Source organism: Cnephaeus nilssonii (genome assembly GCF_951640355.1).
Source record: "Cnephaeus nilssonii genome assembly, chromosome: 2".
NCBI lineage: Eukaryota > Metazoa > Chordata > Mammalia > Chiroptera > Vespertilionidae > Cnephaeus > Cnephaeus nilssonii.
Window position 1 is genome coordinate 21988318 of NC_137073.1, and position 23736 is coordinate 22012053.

Genomic DNA, 23736 nt, shown 5'->3' on the forward strand with positions numbered 1-23736 from the left:
ATGTTGATCGGAACCTCATTGTCCTGAGGGCTTAAGGAAGTAGCAGTGCAAGGGAGAAGGAGGCAGGTGAGGTTGGGTACTGGAGGAGGCCAATGTGAATCAGCTACCTGTCTCAGTTTCCCCATTTCTCTTGCCAAGGAATTTCCCTGGCTTCTTACTATCTTGCCTCCAAAGGACCTAAATAGAGAAATATGTCATGTGTGTGAATTGGAAAACTCAATATTTTTAAGATGTCACTTTTTCCCAAATCAAAGGTTAGATTCAGGGCAAACTTAATCAAAATCCCAACAGGCACTTTTTTTTTTTGTAGAAATTAATAAACCAGCTCTAACATTTATATAAAAATCCAAAGGGCCTGGAATAGCCAAAAACAACTTTGAAAAGGAAAATAAAGTTGTAGGATTTAGACTTTCTGATTTCAAGACTTATTCTAAAGCTACAGCCTAGTATTGGCATAAAGATAAACAACGATCAATGGAACAGAATAAAAACCCAGAAATAAAATATATCCCATATATTCAAGATCAATAGAGTTTCAGCAAAGGTACAAAATTAATTCTATGGAGAAAGGATAGTCTTTTCAACAAAAGGTGCTGGGACAATTGGGTATCCATACGTAAAAAATGAATTTCAACCCATACCTTGCATCGTATAAAAAAATTACATACAAAAATTAACTCCAAATAGGTCATAGACCCAAATGTAAGTCTAAAATTATAAATATTCTAGAAGGAAACATAGGAGGAAATCTTTGTTAGGCAAAGATTTCTTTGTGTTCAGCAAAGATTTAGATATGATGTCAAACACACAACACATTTTTAAAAATTGATAAACTGGACCTCATCAAAGAATAGCTCTTAAAAATACATTTTTAAGAGAAGGAAAAGACAAGCCAAAGACTAGAAGAACATATTTGCCAAACATATAACTGATTGAGGACTTGTATCCAGAAAATATGTAATATTTTCAAAACTCAATAATAAAAAAAGTTTTTTGATGGGCTTCAGATTTGAGGAGTCCTTCAGCAAAGAAGACATGATGATGGTGAATGAACACATGGAAAGCTAGTGAATGGGGATCTAGGACTTGAACACAGACACCTAGCATTCAACACAATTATTCACTAGAAAAATGCAAATTTAAACCACAATAAGATATCACTACGCACCTATTAAAGGGTCAAAAAACCAAAAGACCGGCCATTCCCACTGTGGGTGAGAGTGTACAACCACTTTGGCAAACAGTTTGGCGGTTTCCTACCATTGCACCATTCCACTCTTAACGTGTTTACTCCGGAGAAAAGAAAGTATATGTCATTACCAAGACTTTCACAACAATGTTCCTAGCAGCTTTATTAGTAACCTGCCCAAACTGGAAGCAATCCAAATATCCATCCACAGGTGAATGTATAAACAAGTTATGGTGTAATCTGACAATGAAATACTACATAGCAACCAGGAGAAATGAACTTCACACACACAACAACACGGATGAATCTAAAATAAATATGCTGAGTGAAAGAAGCCAGATCAGAAAGAGCATATACAAGGTTCCATTTGTATAAAATTCTAGAAAACCCAGGCTAATCTATGGAGACAATAAACAGATGAGTGATTGCCTGAAAATGGGGTCAGGAGAGGTTAGCAAAAGGTCATGAGGAAACGTTGGAAGATGACACATGTGTTCACTGTCTTAATTGTGATGGTTTTAATAAAGCTTAGAACTAAACTAATCACTGCAAGCACAAGCAGGCTCAAATGTGCCCTTTTAAAAAACCGTGTCACTCATGTTAACTTATTTAATCCTCCCACCAATAACCTTTTGAGGTTATTGGTGGGAGGATTAAAGTTAAACTTACTATTGCCATTTTACAGAGGAGGAAACTGAGGCACGAAGAAAAGATGGAAATCTGGTGAATGGGGATCTGGGACTTGAGCGCAGACAGCTGGCATTCAAGAACCCATGTTCTTAACCAACAGATGCTGGTTTCTCCATCTTTTTATCTATATAAAAGCCTAAACGACCATCAAAACTGAACAGACGACTGAACAGGCTGCGTGGGGTGACCAGGCCGGCAGGGGGGTTAGTGAAGGGTGACCAAATGACCGAACAGCAGACTGCATGGGGCAACCAGGCCCACAGCGGGGGCAGTTGGGGGCGACCAGGCTGGCGGGGTGGGTGGGGGGGGCAGTGAGGGGTGACCAGGCCAGCATGGAGGGCAGTTGGGGGTGACCAGGCTGGTGGGGGAGGCAGTTGGGGGTGATCAGGCTGGCAGGGGGAGCAGTAAGGGGCGACCAGGTCAGCTTGGGGTGGTGGTGGTGGTGGGGGAGTTAGGGGCAACTAGGCCTGCAGGTGGGGCAGTTAGGGGCAATCAGGCAGGCAGGCAGGTAAGCAGTTAGGAGCCAGTGGTCCCGGATTGTGAGGGGTCCTGGATTGGAGAGGGTGCAGGCTGGGCTGAGGGAACCGGGAAACCCTCCCCCCCCCCAATGCACAAATTTCATGCACTGGGCCTCTAGTATATCCTATCTAATAATAGACAAATATGCAAATTGACCACACCTTTGCTACACCCAAGCCACGCCCACCAGCCAAGCCACGCCCACCAACCAATCAGGACGAGTATGCAAATTACCCCAATAAAGATGACGGCTAATTTGCATATCAAGACAGCCTCGAAAGAAGCCAAGAGCTGCAGAAGGGAGTAAAGCTTCGAAGAAGCAAGCAAGCCGGGGGGAGGAGAAGGGAGGAGCGGAGGCGGGGCTGGGGGCGAAGGGAAAAGCAGGCGGGCTGGCGGAGAAGGCGGGGCGGGCGACAAGGGAGGAGCGGAGGCGGGGCCGGGGGCGAAGGGAAAAGCAGGCGGGCTGTCGGAGAAGGCGGAGAAGGCGGGGCGGGCGACAAGGGAGGAGCGGAGGCGGGGTAGAGTGCAGCAGGAAATCCTATTGCAGGATTTTTCCTGCAACGGGAACGCTAGTACTGTATATAAAAGGCTAATATGTAAAGTGTCCCCTTCGGAGTTCGACTGGGAGACTGGGAGTTCAATCACTTGCTATGATGTGTGCTGACCACCAGGGGGTGACACGGAACAAAGGAAGGCCCTGGCTGGCGGCTGGCTGCTGGCAGCCGGGGAAGATCAAGGCCCCAATCAGCCCTGATCGCCTGCCAGGCCTAGGGACCCTACCCGTGACACTGGGCCTCTAGTATAATAATAAAATGGAACTTCATTTCTCATCTCAATTATATATTAAGTACCTGTGGTGTATAGCCCTTTGTTAGTTATCTTTGCTGGATAAGGGAAGAGGTAGAAAATTGTCTAATTTTTTGTGGTTGATTTCAGAGGGGAAGGGAGAGGGAGAGATAGAAACATCAATGATGAGAATCATTGATTGGCTGGCTGCCTTCTGCACACCCCACACTGGGGATCAAGTCAGCAACTCAGGCATGTGCTCTTGACTGGAATCAAACCCGGGACCCATCAGCTCACAGGCCAACGCTCTATCCACTGAGCCAAACCAGCTAAGGCTCTAACTTCTTTTTCTTCCAATTTCCTGACTACTTTCTTCATAGATAGGGGAAGGGCACCATCTAGTGGTGAAATGCAAAAACCACAGATCCCTCCTGTGCACTTAGTTTTCACCACCTGTGTTAAAATGCTCCTGTCCTGCTGAATCAGCATCTAGTTTAACTAGTTTGCCCCATGTGTTAGTCTTGTTTCCTCCACTAACCTGCCACGTGATCTGGGGCAACTTTCCCTCTGTAGGCTCAGTCCTCCCATCTGTAAATAAGAGTGCAGGAAATCATTTCTGCAACTGTCACTACAACCCTACAAGCTGTACCGGCAGACCTTTGTTTGATTGCTCTTCACTTTATTGCGCTTCACAGGTGTTACGTTTTTCACAGATTGAAGGCAAACAAGTTTACGAGTCATTGTATTGTGATACTTGCTTTATTATGGTGTTCTGGGACTGAACCTGCAGTATCTCCGAGCTATGCCTATATTGAAGCTTTGTTCTCTGGATGTTCTGTGCTTGGTGTTTTGCATGAGGTAAATTATTTTATCTCCACAGCAACTTCACAGGGCAAATGTTTTCATTATCCCATTTTAAAGTAAAAAGAGGCTGGGGACATGAAGGGTCTTGCCCAGTGTTTTCAGCTTATAAGCGTTGGTTGGAGTCAAAATTTAAACACGAGTCATCTGACTTCAGAGCTCCATAAACTCCTATGTAATCTACCCTCACCCATCTCACCCATCCCCACCGTGTAAGTCTGCAAGTCTTTCGTTTTATACAGCTCCTTTCTGTCTGCTAGATGGGATGCTACCTGATTTGTAAATCATTGAATAAAGCTGTGAACCAAGAGAAAGAAGACACCTACTAAGAAGGGCTCCTGGTGGCTAACTGGGCTCAAATTTTAAGCAACAGCCATTTCTGCACAGGGGTCCCTTCACAAACTGCACTTCTGGGAGAAGCCTGCACTGATCCACCTGCCTCTGCACTGGCTTGCCTGCCTGCATTGTTTCTGCCATCTGAGTCAGCCCATATAAAGGACCAATAGAACTGAGGCTTTCCTCATCCCATTGCTGAGAGTTCCAACCAATCAGAGTGGCTCTATTCTGACCAATCAAACTTTGAAGCTTTGGAGCCCTCATTTGCAGAACTGACCAATCAGGGAGTAGGGGTGGGGACTTCTGTCTATATAAGCCAGATCCCCTCTGATTTTGGAAGTATACTTTTCTTTTTCACCTGAGGTCCAGGCTTGCGTTTCCGCAGTGAAGCTGAAACACTGGAGCTGTCTCTCACTGCAGCATAGCAGACTGGCACAGGCCAGAGCTGACTGCACAACACAAAACAGACCCCTGAGAAGCAGAGCAGAGCTCTCTAACCAGAGAGGGACCTGTGTGCTGCTTTCAAAGCCGTGCTTTGTATTACAATTGAGCTGTTTTGCACTGAATCAAGTTTGCTTCTTCACCACACCCCCAAACTGGGGGTTCCCGTTTGTGTAAAGTTGGTGCCAAAGACCATTGGTTGACAAAGCCAGTAAGATTTTTAAAGTTTACTTATCTGACTTTTGTTTTTTTTATACCAACAATGGGACCAATTGGCATATGTCCCTCCTGCTGTGATACTAATAGTGCATGTTATTTGTCTTCTGCCAAAAACTTTCAACCTGAATCTGATCAGGAGGGGTGGGGGAATCAAACAAAGATTATGGGATATTCTATAAAACAATTGGCCTGAACTGTTCAAACTTATTAACCTCACAAAGACCAAACATGTGGCCCGGGGAGGGAAGGGGCAGGGAGGAGGGCTGTACTGAGACTAAAGACACATTGGCTAGTAATTTTGCACCAATGGTAAATTTCTTGGTTAGCAAGGTGGTATGGAGGTCATGTAAGATAACGCCTTTGTTCCTAGGAGACACATGCTTAAGTATTTGATATTTGCAGCAGTTCCAATGCGGAGAGTAATAAAACAGCCCTAGGCTTCCCGCACAAGGTTCGCGCGTGCGCACTGCTCTCTTTCCGACGCAGCGGAAGGGTCATTGAGTGCCACGAGCCGGAAATACGCAAAAGGGGTTCCGGTGTCGCGCAGGTTCCGGCGACTAAGGCGGCGACATGGAGGAGACGCCTCACAGTGAGCGCGCGGGAGGGGCGTGGGTGGCGGGGCTGGAAGACAGGAGCCGCTCTAACTGTGGTTCTGTCTCCGCGCAGACTGTCCCGGGACCGGCAGCGCCCAGGCCGGCCGAGGGGCCGCATGCCAAGGGTGCCCCAACCAGCGGCTGTGCGCCTCAGGCGCCGGCGAAGCTCCGGACCCAGGTAAGGAAGGGGCAAGCTCTGCACGGAACGTAAAAGGCGTGAGCCGGAAGAGGCGGAGCTTATGGCGAAACTGGGCGGGGATGTGGGCGTGACTTAAGGGATGCGTTGCAGGTACGGGGGCCGAGGAGGCGGGGCTTGGTGAAGTCTGTGGGGGGAGGGGAGGCGACGAGGGGCGGGACTTGAGGAATGAATGACAGCGGCGGGGCCCGAGGGGCAGGGCCTTTAAAAGGCCAGGAGCAAGGAAAGGGGCCGGCTGCCGTGGAGCCTAAGGTTCAGTGGCTTGCCTGAAGTCCAAAGGGGTCTTAAGAAGGGCGGGGCACGGGAGAAGTTGGCTGGGTTGAGGGGTGTGGCCAGAAGTTTGAGTGACAGTGACTGGTCTGGAGGAGGCCACCAGCAATGGAATAGGCTATAAACTCTGAAGTCAGGGAGCTTGATCTTAAATCCTGGCGCCCTCAGCTACTTTCTTTGGACAGAATTTCTTCCTTTTGAGGAGCGATTCTTCCATTCATTCCACAGAAATATGTATTAATCGCCTCCTAGGCACAGTGCCCTGTGCTGGGGATACAGCTGTGAAAGAGAGAGGTGGCTGCTCTAGCGGATTTTAGTTTAGTAGGGGAGACCCACAGTAACCAAGCAAGCAAGCAATAAGTCATCACAGCGATAAGCACTAGGGGGGTCACATTGGAGAGTGGGGAGGACTCTGGAACTTAAAAGGCAGGAAGCTGGGAGAAGAATTTTGAAGGAGTTCAAAGAGAGTCTTGGGTTTGATTTGTAGTTCCCTCAAAAACAGTATTGACCTTGAGCAAGAGTCTTAACCTTTCTGGGCCTCTATTTCCTCATCAGTAACGGGGGAGAAAATTAGTTACCTCACAGTGTTGTTTGAAGGGTTTGAAAGAAGGTGAAATCGTGAAAGCACAACAAATGTAATACGTGATAGTCATCAGCGACGGTTACTTACCAAGTGCCTGCTGTTTGTCAGGTTTCCCAACCTGGGCACTTACTGACTTTGGGAGCTGACAGTTCTGTGTGGTGAGGGCTGTCCTCAGCATCTCTGGCCTCTGCCTACTACATGCCAGGAGCACCCCTTCCTTGTGACAACTAAAAATGTCCTCAAACATTACCACATGTCCCCCGGCAGATTTTGCCCGCCAGTTTGAGAATCATTACTACACTCATGCACCAAATAATAATATTTGGATCAACCATAGTCTGCATATGTGACAGTGGTCCCATGAGATTATAAGGGAGCTCAGAAATTCCTATCACCAGTTAGTCACTGTCCTAACTTTATAGTGCAAAGCATTCCTCAGATGTTTGTGGTGATGCTAGTGTGAATAAACCTATGTCATATAAAAGTACAGCACATATAATTATATACGGCACATAATACGTGATAATAAACTATTATGTTAACTAGCTTATGTATTTACTACTGTATATTATACTTACTTTAAATGTACTCTTTCTACTTAATAGGAGTTTGCTGTAAAATAGTATGCTGTGTTACACTGACAGCTGCCTCATATATCTCATGTTTATCTTTTGATTATATCATCTTCTCTTGTGCTTGATTTAATCTCGTGCTATTTCATACAGTAACAGGCTCTATAGTCTTGTAACCTGGGAGCAGTGGGCCATATCGTATAGCCTAGGTCAGTGATGGGCAACCTTTTGAGCTTGGTGTGTCAAACTTCACCAAAAAAACTGAGCATAACTCGGGTAGTGTGTCACTTTAAGGAAAAAACTAACCCCAAGACTCTAGTCACAAATGTTTCATCCTCAGGAGCAGCAAATGTTTCATCCTCGGCATGCGGCCGCATGTCATCAGAAATGGCTAGTGTCATAGGTTCGCCATCACTGGCCTAGGTATATAATAGGCTCTGCCATCTAGGTTTGTGTGAGTGAACTCTATGATGATTGCGGGACAAAATTGCCTAATGACACGTTTCTCAGAATGTTTCCCTGTTGTTAAGTGGTGTATGATTCATAGCTCTGTTATGGAGCCGGGAATAACGTGGTGAACACTTCAGGACAGAGTCTCACCCTCGTGGAGCTTATATTCTAGTAAGATATGAGAAATAAGTAAGTCAATAAGTAAGAAAACGTCAGATGTGATAATAGCCCTATTTTCTTTGTAGCACTTATTACTACCATTGACTGGGTGGTATTTCACACACAATCCCTTCTAGCCCATTGGAAGAGTGACATTTGGGATTTAGTTGGAGGATGGCATCACCTGAATTGCTTTCTTTGCAGCCATAGAGGAAATCAAAGAGAAAATGAAGACGGTGAAACACAAAATCTTGGTGTTGTCTGGGAAAGGCGGCGTAGGGAAAAGCACGTTCAGCGCCCACCTTGCTCACGCCCTAGCGGAGGATGAAAACACGCAGGTAGGGGGAAACGGGGGAGAGGCTCCTGTCTGAGGGCTCATGATGTTTGTGGAGAAGTGGTTCCCTTAGACCAGTGGTTCTCAACCTTTTTAATGCTGCGACCCTTTAATACAGTTCCTCATGTTGTGGTGACCCCCAACCATAAAATTATTTTCATTGCTACTTCATAACTGTAATTTTGCTACTGTTAATGAATCGTAATGTAAATATCTGTGTTTTCCGATGGAAGAAAAAAATACTTTTTACCAAAAGGTCAAATGGAAATTTGCAGTACCTGTGATTTTTAAAATACATTAGGTTATTCATTGGGACTCATGGTCATTTTGCATTGACCTTAGAAAATGATCCCAATATTCACTTTATCATTTTATATCTAATAAAACCATGACAATTGTGTTTTTCAGTTTTGTTTTGTTTTAACACAGGTCACATTCTAAAATGACCTGTTGTTTCCAAAATGAAATTTTGCCCAAAATTCCAGTGAAAGAAACCTGGACATATCAGAACTGCTAGAGTGGCATGGGTGTCTCTAAAACCCAGCCTCCCGCTGTGTTGACCCCTGAAATGAGAGACCTCGTGAGGACTTGTGAATTGGCAATGTGTGTGCTCTGGGTTAGAGAACTTGCTGGTCACTATTTCAGTCGCCAGCTAAATGCTGTTTGCTCCATCAGAGCACTTTCTGGGGCTGCAGAAGAGCTCAGTGTAACCTAGAAACCATCTTACTTTGTTTGTGTTGAAAGCCATTTCCTGCCATTTCAGTTCTTTCCATGGTCTTTGTGTGTTCTTTCCATGGTCTTCGTGTGTTCTTTCCATGGTCTTTGTGTGTACCTTCTTTCATGCATTGTTTTATTTCTGAACATTACTTTTCTAACATTCTGAATATTGAAAGTTATTTTTATATACAAGGGCTAACACTTTCACTTCAACTTTCTTTTCTTACTTGTTGACAAATAGCCCTTTACTTTTGTTTGACTTTTTTAGAAAGTAAGATAGTTCTAGAGGGACTGTAGAGGGATATTTATTCTTGAAATTTCAAAACTGCCACATGTTGCCTATTATATTTTAAAACTCTAAAAGCTGGATAAATTTCAGTACTTTCTATTTGTGTGAGATAAACCATTCTACTTCAGTGAGCAATAGCACCCTAAGACCTTACTATAATAAAGGCTTTATTTCACACACACACACACACACACACACACACACACACACACACCACACTAATAAAGCCAGCTACAGTGGGCAAGGGGATCAAGCCACCATTCTGATATGCCCTCAACATACAAACACATACACACACAGTGGCCCCCAAGACACCTCACCAGTATCTAAGAACTCCAGAAATACATTTTTTTAAGTCATTGGATTACAAAATTAGAGTTTGCTTCAGGAGTTGACAAACATTTCATGTCAAGAGCCAGATGGCAAATATTTTAGGCTTTGCCAGCCATACAGTTTCTGTAGCAACTATTCAGTCTGCCCTTAAACATGAAGGCAGCCTTCAACAACCTGTGCACCACAAGCATGTCTGTGTTCTAATAAAACTTTATTGTTACTGAAATTTGAATTTCACATAATTTTTACAACATGACAAAAGTATTCTTTTGATTTTTATTTTTCCAGACCTCTAAAAATGTGATAACCATTTTTAGCTTGCGGGCTGTACGAAAACAGGTGGCAGGCTGGATTGGGCCCCCAGGGTGTAGTTTGCTGGGCCCTGGTTTATTTTTTAACACCAGAAGCACCTGTTTGTTTTTTAACACCAGGCTTGGGAAGAACTTCTTTGGAGGACTGGAACCTTGGGCAGGGCATAGCCTTCCTGGGGCAGTGAAGTAGCTGGACTACGTGACCTGTGAAGCTCCGTGTTCCTGTCAGTCATTAGGGCTCTGAATTCTGCCTTATCCCTCATTTCTGTTCCGATCATTGTGTATCCCATGGAGCTATGTACGTGGCTGACGTGGGCTTCTCTAGAATCTGTGTCTGCATCAAGATGTTCTCTAGGGATTTAGGGGAAAGGAGAGACGACTGGCTTGGCGAAGGGGGCATCAGGACTGTGATGGCGACTGATGGATGGGGGAGGGGGAACCAAGGCACAGAGGTGGGGCCGCCAGGGCAGACACGGAGAGGCAGGCAGTCTGGGGGACTGCTCGGGGGAAGGGGGTCAAGGCGGAGGCTAAGCCAGACCTGTGCTTTAGGAGCACCACGTGACAGCCAGCGAGTGTGTGGTTGAGTACCGTGAGCGGGCGAAGGCATGTCTCCAGGAGAGGCTCCAAGGGTCCAAACTAGGGCAGGGATTGGAGCAAACGGCAGGGAACAAATGAGGGCAAAGTTGGGGAGACAGAGCAGAACCTCCCAACTTTTGGAGGAGAGAGGAGTTGGAACTCTACTAGTGGTTGAGCATTTGGGGTGCAGTCTAGCGTGGTGGCCAAGAGCACAGGCCCTGGAGTCACCCAGCCCCACCCACACCACTGCTGTGACCTCGGGTAGGTAAAATGGACTCAGGCTGAGTGAGATGATACATGTAAACCTAAAGTGCTTAACAGGGTACCTGACATACAGTAAGTGCTCAGTGAGTGTCCTTGATAGCAGTCATCATTATTACTTTATTCCACTAACTGAAATAGGGGTGGTGATGAAATTTTTGCTTCAGTGATAACGATTTATAGCCTACCTGAACAGTGCTGAGCAGATTCAAAACATATTTGTCAATTCGTTTTATCAGTCACCAATCTCTTGCAAATTTGTATGGTCCAGTTGGCCAGCCAAGAAGTCTGTTTTCTCACGGTCCAGGTTACCCAGAGTCATCGTGGCTTTCTGAAGCTGCCGGGCATATTCTTCTCAGCTCTCTGGAGGTGGGCTTTCGCCGGGCCAGTTGCAAGTAACCACTTGTGACTCAACAGCTGTTTACATAGAATTGCGCATCCATATAATTATGTTCAGAAATCCCCACTGCACACACGTCTAGACTTTGCAGTATCCTGAAGGAAAGCACACCATTCGGTGTGGAAATAGGGCTAGATAAGCTGAATTTCTTTATGCAGCGGTGCTTTTTAAAAACGTCAGTACTTGGGAAAGTGTATCACTTTGCAAAAGGTGCCCAGTGTGGGCATATAGTAGATGCTCAGTGTGTCTCGTAGATTACACTCCAGTCACACACATTCCTCCCTGCCCTGAATTCAGCAGGATGGTGGGAAGCACCCTGTCCCTTTTCTAACCCCGAGCAAGGCTGTTCGTGTCTGCGCTCAAGGCAGGCAGGTATCTGACAACTCGTTTGCAAAGGGCTTTGCATCAGGAGGCAGCAGAATTGGGAAGCTCCTGACCAATCACAGACTGGGAAATGTGTAAGTTGTGGTGAAGGGAGGCGGAGGAGCCCAGCCTCTGACATCAAAAGCTCTCACGCCATCGTTCCACCACAAGTCACCAGCTTCCCTGAATCACCACTTCATCATCTTGCTTTGTGCTCTAAAAGATGAACTTGACCATTAAAAGGTCCACGCTAGGTGCTTTAGGCCTGTTGAGTTTTTAGGCCCATCTCTGGGGTTTGTAGACTCTAAAACTAGAAGGGCCCTAACAATCTCCCTAAACCAGTGGTCGGCAAACTCATTAGTCAACAGAGCCAAATATCAACAGTACAATGATTGTGAAATTTCTTTTGAGAGCCGAAAACCGACTTCTGCGTGTGGGCCACGAAGTTTCAATCGCACTGTACGTGCGCGCCCGTACATGGTATTTTGTGGAAAAGCCACACTCAAGGGGCCAAAGAGCCGCATGTGGCTCGCGAGCAGCGGTTTGCTGACCACTGCCCTCAACACTTGTTTCACAGATCAATTTGTCATTCTGTTGCACTCCTGGCTAAGTCCAGCAGAGGGCGTGTGAGGTAAACGGCTGATCTAATGTATGAAAAGCTTTCCTGCCCAGGGTCTGAGAGCAGGTGAGGAAGTAGGTTGGTGCTTGTTGAGAGCCTTGAAGAGGGAAGCAAAAAGCGAATTTGGGGCAAGTTAAAAAGTTACCCAGAGATGCTGCACTTTGTATGCAACGCGTTAGAGCTTTCAAGATGAATATTAGCCGCCTTTCAGAGTTCCCGAAGGCCGGTTCAGACCTCATCTACCTCAGGGAAAGCAGGGCGTTTGGCGTGGAAGGAGTCATCCACGGCTGTGCTTACCACTAGCATAAAGGTTCTCTAGATTTCCTTCTTATTTTCACTTTGTTTTCTGGAAGCTGAGCCTAGGCTATCACTAGCCTCGGGATCACAGGGAAACGGGTTTGGTCAGAGCTCAGCTCCTTGCCAGGCCCCCTGAGGTAGTGGAGAGAGCCCTGGCTTTGGAGTCAGAGACCTCGATTTATGTCCCAGCTCTGTCCTGGCTCATTGAACAGGTCATGGGGGCCCCTGAACCTTAGTTTCCTCTTCCGTAAAGCAGAGATAATGATCCCCACCCCCAGGCACATGGTCAGGGCCAAGTAAACAATGCCAAGACCTGAATTTCCACGTGACCTGACACCCAGGTCCACAGGAGCACCTCAAGCCTGGTCAGTCTGGGCGGGAGGGAGGGAGTCCGTGCTGACGCGCTTTGCCGAGTTCTCTTAGGGAGTCTTGGACTGTGTCTCCGTGGCTGGAGGATAAGTGCTGTAACTCTTCCTCGTGAGATTCTCCTTGGTCCATGTTTGACCCAGTTTCTTTCCTCTTCTCCCCTCCCTCCTTTTCCTCTAACCCTGTTCCCCTCCCAACTGTGTGTGTCTGGAGGATTGTACTTCCAGTTATGTTACAGCTCTGGTCTCTTCTTGTTCCCCAGGTTGCTCTTCTAGACATTGATATATGTGGGCCGTCCATTCCCAAGATAATGGGATTGGAAGGAGAACAGGTAAGAGCTCTGATATAAATGCAGTGGAGTGGTCTCTTACAGCAGACTACTGTGCTGAGCTACTCAGCCTAAACGAAGGATTAGCACAGCCCACACATTTTTACATGGACGTGATAAAACCAGGTAAATGTTTGCTGATCCATCTTTCTACTTCAACAATAACTGTGCATTGAGCCGGGGGGTTATTTATAAAGTTCATCTAAACCATTAAAGAAGTGTTGGTTTCCATGCCTTCTCAGAGGGGAAGGGAAACAGCAAGTAAAATGCAGAAGTAAGACACAGGAACGTAGCTGACTGGGAAAGCCAGACCAGAGTGGGCTGGGGGCTTGTACCCTGGAAGCAAGGGAATATTTCTGCCCTGTGGTTACCTCTGGGGAACTGAGACTGTGAAGTGGGAGAGTGATGTGGGGTGGGGGCGGGCCGCAGTGGTCTGAGCAGGTGCTAGTCTCTCCCTTCCGAGCTGCAAGAAGCAATCCCGGAAGGGTTCCCTCCCCCGGGGCAGTGCATTGAAGCTGGCTGGAGGTCTGGGCTGTTCTGGGAGTGGTGCATTCTTACTTAAGTGCTGGCACTGTTCTGTGCGCTGGGACCCAGTGGTGAGCAAGGCAGATACAGACCCTGGCCCTCGTGGGAGGGGACAGACGGGACAGACGATAGGTAATAGAAAACTAAAGCAGGGTGAGGTGGCAGACAGCATGGAACAGAGCAGGCCTGGGAGCTGCTCTTTGGGGAGGTTTTCTTTTTTTTTTTTAATTGGATAAGTAGGAATGATTTTTTTAAATTTATAGATGTATATTAGTATACTACTATGTGTATCTATTATTTTATATGTATATATTATCTTTAGAGAGAGGGGATGGAAGAGGGAAAGAGAGAGAGAAACATTGATGTGAGAGTGAAACATCAGTTGGGTGCCTCCTGCACACCCTCTGTCGGGGATCACGCCTTCAACCCCAGTATGTGCCCTGACCAGGCCTTGAACCAGCAACTTTTCAGTGCACAGGATGACACTCCAACTGACAGAGCCACACCAGCCAGGGCACAAATGGTTTTGTTGTGTTGTTTTTCATGAGACTTCCAAGCTAGACACAAAGGACCACATGTTACATGATTGCACTTCTATGACTGTCTGAAACAGGCAGCGTGCAGAGACAGAGCAGATCTGTGGTCACCTAGTTCTGGAGGGAAGTGTCAGGATTGGGGGCGACAGGGGAGAGGTGCAGGGTGGCCTCTAAGGTTGATTGTGGTGGTGGATGTACGATCATGTGACTATCCTGAAAGCCATTGAACTGTACACTTTCAGTACATGCATTGTATGCTATGTGACGATGTCTCCATAGAGCTATTTCAGAAAGTAAGTCTTCATTAAGAAAAGCAGACTTTCTGTTTTGGCTCCTGCGCTGCTCTAACGTCTAAGATTGACATGTAATTGGGAGTTGCTTAAGTTCTAGCTTCGTAACAGGTGGTGCGAAGTTGAGCCCTGGCTATTGATGAACACCCATGATGGAGAGTCAATCCTGAAGTCCCCCGGGAGCGTCTCCCTGACACCTTCCTCCCAGTGCTTGCTCCCTGGGGACAGCAGGCCCCAGCGGAAGCTCAGGCCACGGGCAGGGCGGTGCTGTGTCACCTGGCTCACTCAGTACTTTCTTCACTTCCGGGCTTTGAGGGGCAACCCCGCTGCTCCACAGTCACTGCATTTTCTCAGTAACCCACAAGCAATTTCTGTCACTCTTTAAAAATACCTCAACCCCAAATTGTATTTGACTTGGGTAACTGGTTCCCTGGCTAGATGGCTACGCAGTTTCAAAACAGCCCAATTTGATGGGGAAAAGGATATTGAATTATCGCTTTCATTAACCACCCCCCCCCCCCTTCAGCTGTTCACTTCCTATTAAGCATTAAGTAGTGGCATTTTAGATTAATTCTATTTTGTGAAACTGTCTTCTTGCTGTGTAAAATGTGTCCGCATGAAGTGTGACCAGGGTGCGGGATTTACAAGTGACTCGATGCCCATGTTCACACAGGTGCACCAGAGCGGCTCGGGCTGGTCTCCAGTGGTGAGTGCTCACGTTTTTGCGTTATTTTCAACCGAGTGGAGATGGGCCAGGTATGCATAGTGGGTATGTGGTGGCTGGCGACACTGCTCTCAGCCCGCCTGCGCATCAGTCAGCAGGCATTTACCCGGGCACGTTTCTAGCTTAGGGCCTCCATTTAAGACCAGGGCTTGGCAGACCGCTTCTGTAGAGTCAGACAGTGAACATTTTCTGTTTGTGGGCCATACGCTCTCCATTATTGTAGCTCAAAAGCAGTGATATGTAAATGAATGACCATGGCTGTATTCCAGTGAAAGTTCATGTACAAAAGCAGATGGTGGCCAGGTTTGGTCCAGGGGCCACAGCCCAGCCCAGGCTCAGCCCGTTGAGGACATGATGCTCATTTATTTCAGCCAAGTCGCCTGTCATTGTGGCTGAGGGCCAATGATACCTCTTTCAATCCCACCATATGGTAACTTTTTCCCCCTCAAAACGATTTGAGGATTCAAAGAGTGAATGTACTGATAGATCACAGTAATATTACCCCCAAATGGTTTTTTTCAGCCAGACGAGACATAGGGAAGTGCCTTGTGCTGTGGCTTTAAGGAAAATGTTTCTTGCCTCATCCTCTCCAGTTCCTGGAAGACAACCTGGGGGTGATGTCAGTGGGTTTCTTACTCAGCAGCCCCGACGACGCTGTCATCTGGAGAGGACCCAAGAAGAACGGTTTGTGCTCCGTTTTCTGTCTGTCGCTCTCTCCCAGGCAGGACTGCTGGGGTTCCCCTGCCCCCCTGCTGTCGGGACGATGCGGCAGGATTTTTAAGTGTTCAGTTGCCTCTGTCTTCACTGGTTGAAGAAATACCAGTTTTTGTTTTACAGTTTTTAATATCTATTGTGGGGGTTTTTCCTCCTGAAAACCTATATAACCCTGAAATTATTCATATTTATTGTGGTTTTGTAGTGGCTTATTTGTGTAGAGAGAGAAATGTCTGAACTGAAATCGATACCAGCCTGAGTGGGCACTGAGGCTTAGGCAGATTCCTCAAACTCGGCACTGGGACATTTGGGACTGTAGTAGTTAGGGGAGGGGTGGACAGTGCTCTACACCACGGATGTCAGGGGCAGCCTGGCCTCTGCGCTGGATGCCAGCAGCACCCCCTCCCTCGACGTGGCAGCCACCAATGTCTCCAGGCATTTCCAGATGCCATGACTGAGAGTCTGCACGTGAGGGTCACAGACTGTTTCTGTGGAGCCCCCAGCCCAGCCTGGGGAAAGGGAGGCCCGGCCTCAGTGTGGTCCCTCCTCTCAGGCATGATCAAGCAGTTCCTCCGCGATGTGGACTGGGGAGAGGTCGACTACCTCATCGTGGACACCCCACCTGGGACGTCGGACGAGCACCTCTCGGTCGTCCAGTACCTGGCCGCCGCGCACATCGATGGGGCCGTGATCATCACCACCCCCCAGGTGAGCGAGTGCGGAGGGAGCGGGGTGGGAACTGCGCCGCCAGAAGCTCTCTTCCTCGCAGGCCCTGAGACCCGGTCTACCAAGGGCCCTTCGGGACGAGCAGCCCTGCTTTGTCTCTGCAGAAACCCCGTTTATCTTTGGTCCGGGCATTTGCGTTTAACAAATAAGCATTCCACTGGTTATAAACTACTGGTTTTTTTGGTCCAGTAGTGGTTCAAATTGCCTTTTTAATTTCCTCTCACAAAGTCAGCGAGAGCAATGGTGCTGTTACAATTCAGATTGTCCGCCATGGTCACCTCACCCTTACCACACTCATGCATCAAGTCCGCAGTCTGCAGGGCCCCCTCACTCGCATTGCAGGACAGTTTGGAACTCTCCCCAGTTTTCGACAGCATGAGCCCCGGCGTAGGCGGGGATTTCTGGGGAAGCTGCTGCGGGCCTTGCCAGCTCCTCGTGCACCAGTCATAGAGGCTGTGCCACGGGGCTGTGAGGAACCCACACTGGGTAAGTCCGGCAGGCAGTAAATGCATCAGGCCTGGGTTGTGCTTTATCATTGCTGCTGATCTTAAGGGTCCCAAGAAACCAACAGCTGGTTCTCTTCAGTTATGCTTCTCACAGTATTCTTCCCCACTCCTAAGAAAGCAGGATAGAGGCTTGGTCTGCCTCTGAATCAGGCAGCCCGGCACCATCCTTCACCACGCCTTCACTGAGCATCACTACATGCAGGCCCCGGGCCAGGCACCAGGACAGTAAAACATACCGGTCCTCCCTCGTGGCCCATGCGGTCACCGAGGAGCGTGGGCGCTGTGCATACGGGCACACGCAGGCTGCTGTCAGTGGTGTGACAGGGTTCATGTCTTCGGATCCCTCTGGTTCCCTGTGCAGAGAGATGTCGGGGCATGTGGAGGAGGAAGACACCGCTTGGGTGGCTAGAGGCCACCTGGGGCACTGGCCCGGGTGGAGGTGGAGAGAAGATGGATTGTTCCCAATGTAATTACTAGAAGGAAACAGTCTGGATGGAATGCACCACCCGGGATGTTGATGGTGGGGAATGTTTTCCGTGTGTGGAGGCAAAGGGCCTATGAGAAGTCCCTGTACTTTCCGCTCAGGTTTGCTGTGAACATAAAGCTGCTCTAAAAAGTAAGTCTATTAGCAGAAGCCTAGTTGGCCCAAAGATGGCTTCTCCATGCCACATTTGTTGTGAATGGAAACATGGAGTCCCTGAGGGTTCAAGAAGAGGAGACGGACCAACAGGTGCTGGCCCTTCCCCAGGAAGCCATGGGGAGCGGGCATGCGCCACGGGTGTGCCCTTTGTATAGAGCCTCTCATCTGGACCGGAGAATGTAACTTCGGGCTGTGGACACCCACTTTCTCAGAGCCCTTCACATCTGGACCGGCAGGCTTTGAATTACAGGACACCACGGAGAGAACCAGAGGCGCAATGAGATGCACAAAGTCAGAGCCTGTTTACGTTCTAGCTACATGCCTGCACCCCAGCCTCACAGAGGCCTAGAGCCAAATGTGTGCCTCTGGAGAATAGATGACTCAAGCTGTGATCCTTCGGGAGCCGTGACTGTTAGTCACACGTGCTAAGGAGTAGCCATACTTGACGACAGCGAGCGAGGACATGTGTCTGCAATAACATTAACCGGGGAACGGGGAGGATACTAAGCAAGCAATGGTCATACTCAGTACCCACACCGTGAAGTATACATGCAGAGTTCAGAAGTGAATTTTAAGTGATCCAAAGATCTTATTTTCTTTCTGTCCGCAAAGTTGTTTGTGTTCATAGTAATCTAGATCAGAGGTTAGCAAACTTTTTCTGCGAAGGCCCAGATAGTACATATTTTAGCCTTTGGGGATCATGTGGTCCTTGTCATAGCCACTCAGCTGTACCACGTAGGGTGGAAGCTACTGGAGACAGTATGTAAAGAATGGGCATGGCTGGGTTTCAGAAGAACTTGACAAAAACAGGCAGCCAGCCAGATTTCGCCACAGGCCTAGTTCCCTATCCCCCGAACTAAAAAATAGTGCATACTTAGGCTCAGCATAGTATGTTGAAAAGGAAGTAAACATTGGGACATGCTAGTTGGGGAGGTGGAGGAGGGTGTAGGGGGATACATGGTGATGCGAGGAGGCCTGACTGTGGTAGTGCTCACACAATACAATGTAGAGATGATGTGTTGTGGAATTGCACACATGAACCTGTATAATTTTGTCACCTCAATAAATCCAATAAAAAGGAAAAAAAGATATGCTAAAAGGTCACTTTTCCGCAGATTCATTATATATTTGATGTTTGGCTGTTCGGGTTCATCCTTTCTGGGTTTTGTGGGAATGAATAGTCCCTGGACAGGACTTAGCACATGGTCGGCACTAAGTAAATACTCATTGGATAAACGCTCACATCCCTAAGCTTTCTGAGGGCGATCCACTGCATTGCAGCCGGCCCTTGACCTCACACATTCTCTTTCTTGTACTTTGACTTTGAAACAACTGGTCTTTTGAACCGTGATAGGAGGTGTCCCTGCAGGATGTCCGGAAAGAAATCAGCTTCTGTCACAAGGTGAAGCTGCCCATCATCGGGGTGGTGGAGAACATGAGCGGCTTCGTCTGCCCCAAGTGCAAGGTGAGTGCTGACCAGCCCCTTGCGCGGGTCTCTGAGGCCGGTTGCTTTCCCCGTTGTTTCCAGAAGTGGGGTCACAATGACAGTCCTGCACTGCTGGTTGGATGAAAAGTCTTTGGTAGTTAGTGTTTCACGTTCAGAATGGACGTTTTTGAAAAGTTTCTTTAAAATGTGGTCCCGTCTTGTGATCCTGAAACAAAGTCATGATTCTTCCCCATTTACTTTGCCTCACAGAAGGAGTCTCAGATATTCCCGCCCACAACGGGGGGTGCAGAGGCCATGTGCCAGGACCTGAAGATACCGCTCCTCGGCAAAGTGCCTCTGGACCCACACATAGGTGGGTGAGTCTCCCTGGGCCTTCCACCCTCAGCCCAGTTCCGTCGCTGAGTGGGGCCTTCATACACCAGGCCCGGCCCCCGGCCCACCTCCAGGAGCTCCCCCTGCAGCAGAGAGAGGCAGTGAACCAGGCGGGCTGGTGGCCAGGGGAGCAGGCAGACCTCAGGGAGGAGGGCTGGTTGAGGCGGGGCTGGAAGAGTGGAGGAGAGATGGGTCAGGCGATGCCGGGTGCAGGGAGGGCACTAGGAAATGAACAAAGGGACCCTTAGGGGACAGACCTGGTTCTGCTGCCGTGAACTCCGGCGGGCGTCCCGAGCTGCTTCCACACGTTCCCACGGGAGCTCCACCTCTGTGCCCCCTCACCCGGGCTCCTCCCCTCGCTCGGGTTTCCCTGTCCCGTGGGGGAGTCGAGGAAATGACAGTTCCAGGTTGGCCTCACCAGGGTCCGCTGAGACTGGGGAGCAGCTGTGGGTGGGGAATCACTGAGCCTGCTTCTCCAGCGGTACTCAGCATCTGGGGGCAGGGGCAGAAACGCCGACCGCAGGGGTCTACGCAGGAATGGGGGTGGGCAGACAGATGGAGGAGGCGAGAAGGCCCTGCGCCCACTGGGTTGACATGAGGTCCTAGAGACAACCTGCGTGTCCGCCGGAGGACACCGGGTAGACAGTCTTATGAAAGATTAGCAGACAGGTTGATGCCGATGTGGAATGACCTTCAGGATGCGAGTATCCATGGAAAAAGCTGGGGGCAGAACATGTGTGTCATATGCTGCCATTCTTTTTTCCTAATCATATGGGTGTGTGTGCACATACGTGCCACATTTATATGCACATTCAGTTTCCAGAAAGACATCTGAAACACCGATAGCCTCCCCTTTTATGGTACATTTTGTATCCCATACTTTTTCTCCATGTGCATTCATGATCTTTTTACTCAAAAGAACTAAGTAATCTTTGAAAACTCAGTTCCTGGGCCCACCCAGGAGCTGCTGAATCTGTCCTTTGTGGGGCCCTGGAACCTGCATTGCCACACCACCCAGAGGAATTGTAGGCACACACGGAACACCCTTGGCCAGGGGAGGGCCCCTGTGGATGGAGGGAGGCAGGGGGTCCTCTGAGGCCCCCGCCATCTTCCTTGGCGTTGTTCATTATGATTGCAGCAGGTTCAGGAGCTTCCTAATGTCACAGGCACAGAAAGAGCCCCAAGGCCATGTTGCCACTTGGTTTTCTTCAGGGATTTAATTCCCTTTCATTTGTTTCCTTAAGGGAAGAGTTGTGATGAAGGACGGTCTTTTTTGGTTGACGCGCCGGATTCACCAGCTACGTTAGCCTACAGAAGTATAATTCAAAGTAAGTGTTTATGTGAGCTTTGTGAATCCAGGTGGCTGTAGGGCCAGGAGGCGACATAAGTGAGCAAAGTGGGCTGGGTGTGAGGAGAACCCATTTAGGATCATAAGTGGTCACTGCCACACAGCCTCGGCTGGGCATTCAGGCCATTGGGGTCGGGGATGACCCGGAGAGCGCCTCCCTCAACCCAGGGACCGGGAGTCTATGAGAAACCTGTCAGTACGTCAATGTCGTGGGCTAAGTCATAGTTTAAAAGACACAGTGAGGGTAGATTTTATGGCATAGGAAATACATCTCGATAAAGTTGTCAAAAGAAAATTAAGAAAAGACACAAAGCCTAGTGAGCCACACCAAACTCACGTGCAGCTCCAGTTCCCACCCAGCAGCCAAGGTGACAGTCGTCAGAGGCCTCCAGTCCTGGTCTGTGCGGGAGCTTTCTGCCTGGTGAAGTGGTGTTGGGGGAAGTAACATCACTCCCGGGCTCTGAAGAATGAACCGAGGACGGGCCTCCAGTGTGGTTCTCACCACGCATGGGCAGTGTGTGGTATTCAGGTCACGGAAGATTCGGGGCATCAACAGAAATGGGGCTTTTTAGGGAGTTCAGCACCTGGGGATTCCACCCCAGCCTGGAAGTGCCCAGGCTGGCACAGGCAGGGCTGCCCGGGCCCTGAGGAGCTGCCAGTGTTTCTCTGCCTGCCGCCTTGTTTTCCAGGAATCCGGGAGTATTGTGGTCTCCATCAGCCAAAAGAAGAGAGGCCCTCGTTAGTTCCTGAAACACGGGGGGACGTGGACGCGAGCAGCACGGCCAGTGCGTCCTGACCGCTCGGGCACACAGTGGGCTCAAGGCAGAGAGGGACCAGACTCTGGTGTGAAGTCACTTTTGCAGACACTTTAATCATCTGATACTTGTACAGTTTTCTTTAGATCACATGTAAAGGGCGTTCTTTACAAATGTGCCGTTTAAAAAATAAAAGCGTCTCCTCAAACGTCCCTGCTTCACTGAAAACCCACGGCTTGTTGGTCGGGAATGCCTGCTGGAGCTTGCTTGACTGCAGAAATCCTCACCTCACTACTGCTGCCTCTGGAGATATGCCTGAAAGGGAAGCAGAGGGATGATGTATGGCTTCGGTGCAGAGCACACGGTCACGGTTTTAGTAGTAGTCCAGTTACTCTCCAGATTGGGGAAAAGGAACATCGATGGAGCCTCAAGCCAGGGCTTGTTCTGAGGTTAGCATCGATGCAGCTGCATGTGGTCAGAACACCCCTGAGCAGCCCTGAGATCACCCACTAAACCAAACTGGGGTCTGTGTCTGCCCTGTATAGTCACATGACACTACCCCAGTAACTTCCGGTGCCATCCAAGACATTTCACAGGAAAGACTGGTGTGAACTCTAGAATTATGGACACTGCCAAGAGGGGCTCCCTCTGAGATGCACAGGAATGAGACAGCTGAGGGACGAGTAAATTCCTGTTTTCCATCTTATCCGAGTGTAAGTGGTACGTGGGCAAATTCCCTTGTTCTTTCATCTCATTTCCCTCCCTGCTCCCCTTCATGCCTGCATATGGTCGAATTTGTACATGTCCAACGTGAGAGGGCGGGACCCCAGTAAAGGGTGATGAAGTCACAAAGCCCAGGGATGCCCAGTGCATGGGCTGGTTCCCCTACCTGGCTGTGCCCCTGGCCACTCAGGGCACTGTGGTAGGCGGCCCAGGCCACGGGCACAGCCGAGCACAGGGGAGCTGCACTTCTCACAAGCCTCCAGCCCCGGTCCAGACCCCTGCCTTGATCCCGCCTCTCACCTAACACTTGTGGATCTCCAGCCCCTCGAAGCCAGGCTTCTCAAAGTCACGTGGGCAGGCCTGCAAGGGAAAGGCAGCCATGGTGTTCGGTCCCACCTGTGCTGGCCCGATTCCCACTCGAGGCCAGGGCAAACCCACCACGTGCCAAGAGCATACAGTAGCGCTATGAACATTTAACACGGTTCACACCATTTCAGGATGAGCCTGGTCACATATATTTTACTGCATTTATATGTGAGGTTAAAAAAGTGTGTGCTTCTAAATTCTATCGTTTTTAAAATCACTGAAGACTAATGATGGTAGTCACAGAAGGATAAATACTGTACGATTCCACTTGTGTGAGGTCTGTGGAGTCATCATATTCATAGGAACAGAAAGAAGAATAATGATTTCCAGGGGCTGGGGGTCAGGCAACAGGGAGTTTCTGTTTAATGGGTACAGAGTTTCAGTTTGGGAAGATGGAAGGTTCTGGATGGAGATGGATGGTGGTTGGGGATGAATGGTCGCACAACAATGTAAATGTACTAGATGACACTGAACTGTACACTTGAAAATAGTTAAAATGGCCCTGGCCAGCATTTTTCAGTGGTTAGAGCATCAGCCTGCTCACTGAAGGGTCACAGATTCGATTCCCGGTCAAGGGCACACACCTGGGTTGCTGTTCAGGAGCGTGCGGGAGGCAACCAGTCGATGTCTGTCTGTCTGTCTCTCTCCCCTTATTCCCCCCTCTTTTCCTCCCTCCCACTCTCTGAAAAAGCAATGAAAAAATACCCTTAGGTGAAGATTAAAAATAAATAAATAACTGGTTAAAATGGTACATTTTTATGTTGTGTGTATTTCACCACAATGTTAAAAAACTAACAGTGGCAGCCTGACTGACAAGGAAAACATTCAACACTGCAGTTGCCAACAGGCCCCCTCCCTGAGCTTCAGTCACTCACCGTCTGGAACACTGTCTGGGACAGAAAGCTGGCTGCGGCTTTGCTGATGTCACTCTCGCCTCCCATCTTACAAAGGATGTAGCCATACAGGTTAGCGGCCTGGAGGGAGATCCCCGCTATCACGAGGGCCT

The 23736-nt window shown here is 48.7% G+C and overlaps 2 protein-coding genes across 4 annotated transcripts in view; one reads left to right on the plus strand and one right to left on the minus strand.

Annotated features, from left to right (window-relative positions):
* Positions 1–5576: 5576 nt before the first annotated feature.
* Positions 5577–21831, plus strand: NUBP1 (NUBP iron-sulfur cluster assembly factor 1, cytosolic). Of its 3 annotated transcripts, none has more exons than XR_013814051.1 (11): positions 5577–5630; positions 5708–5812; positions 8069–8202; positions 12993–13061; positions 15083–15115; positions 15727–15817; positions 16401–16555; positions 19074–19184; positions 19416–19522; positions 20783–20866; positions 21576–21728. XR_013814051.1 is itself a non-coding variant. In XM_079781591.1 (11 exons), the coding sequence occupies exons 1-11, from the start codon at positions 5612–5614 to the stop codon at positions 21680–21682; spliced, it is 1011 nt and encodes a 336-aa protein (XP_079637717.1). In that variant the 5' UTR covers positions 5577–5611; the 3' UTR covers positions 21683–21831. The 3 variants fall into 3 exon arrangements, 2 of the variants coding, with proteins under 2 accessions (XP_079637717.1, XP_079637718.1); XM_079781591.1 differs by having other exon boundaries at positions 19416–19518; positions 21576–21831; XM_079781592.1 differs by lacking the exons at positions 19074–19184; positions 19416–19522; positions 20783–20866; positions 21576–21728 and adding an exon at positions 17665–19064.
* Positions 21832–22638: 807 nt separating this feature from the next.
* Positions 22639–23736, minus strand: part of TVP23A (trans-golgi network vesicle protein 23 homolog A) — a gene marked incomplete at its 5' end in the record, with an annotated part of 30157 nt that continues 29059 nt past the window's right edge. The window contains 2 exon segments of the mRNA XM_079789519.1: positions 22639–22724; positions 23606–23734. Of these exon segments, the coding sequence (XP_079645645.1) occupies positions 22665–22724; positions 23606–23734 (189 nt within the window). The 3' untranslated portion in view covers positions 22639–22664.

Excerpts from the sequence above, each read along its gene's own strand:
- NUBP1 (XM_079781591.1), top strand. Across the intron at positions 15,818-16,400 it reads GAGAGGACCCAAGAAGAACG|GCATGATCAAGCAGTTCCTC; the intron begins GTTTGTGCTCCG and ends CCCTCCTCTCAG. Across the intron at positions 20,867-21,575 it reads CTACAGAAGTATAATTCAAA|GAATCCGGGAGTATTGTGGT; the intron begins GTAAGTGTTTAT and ends CTTGTTTTCCAG.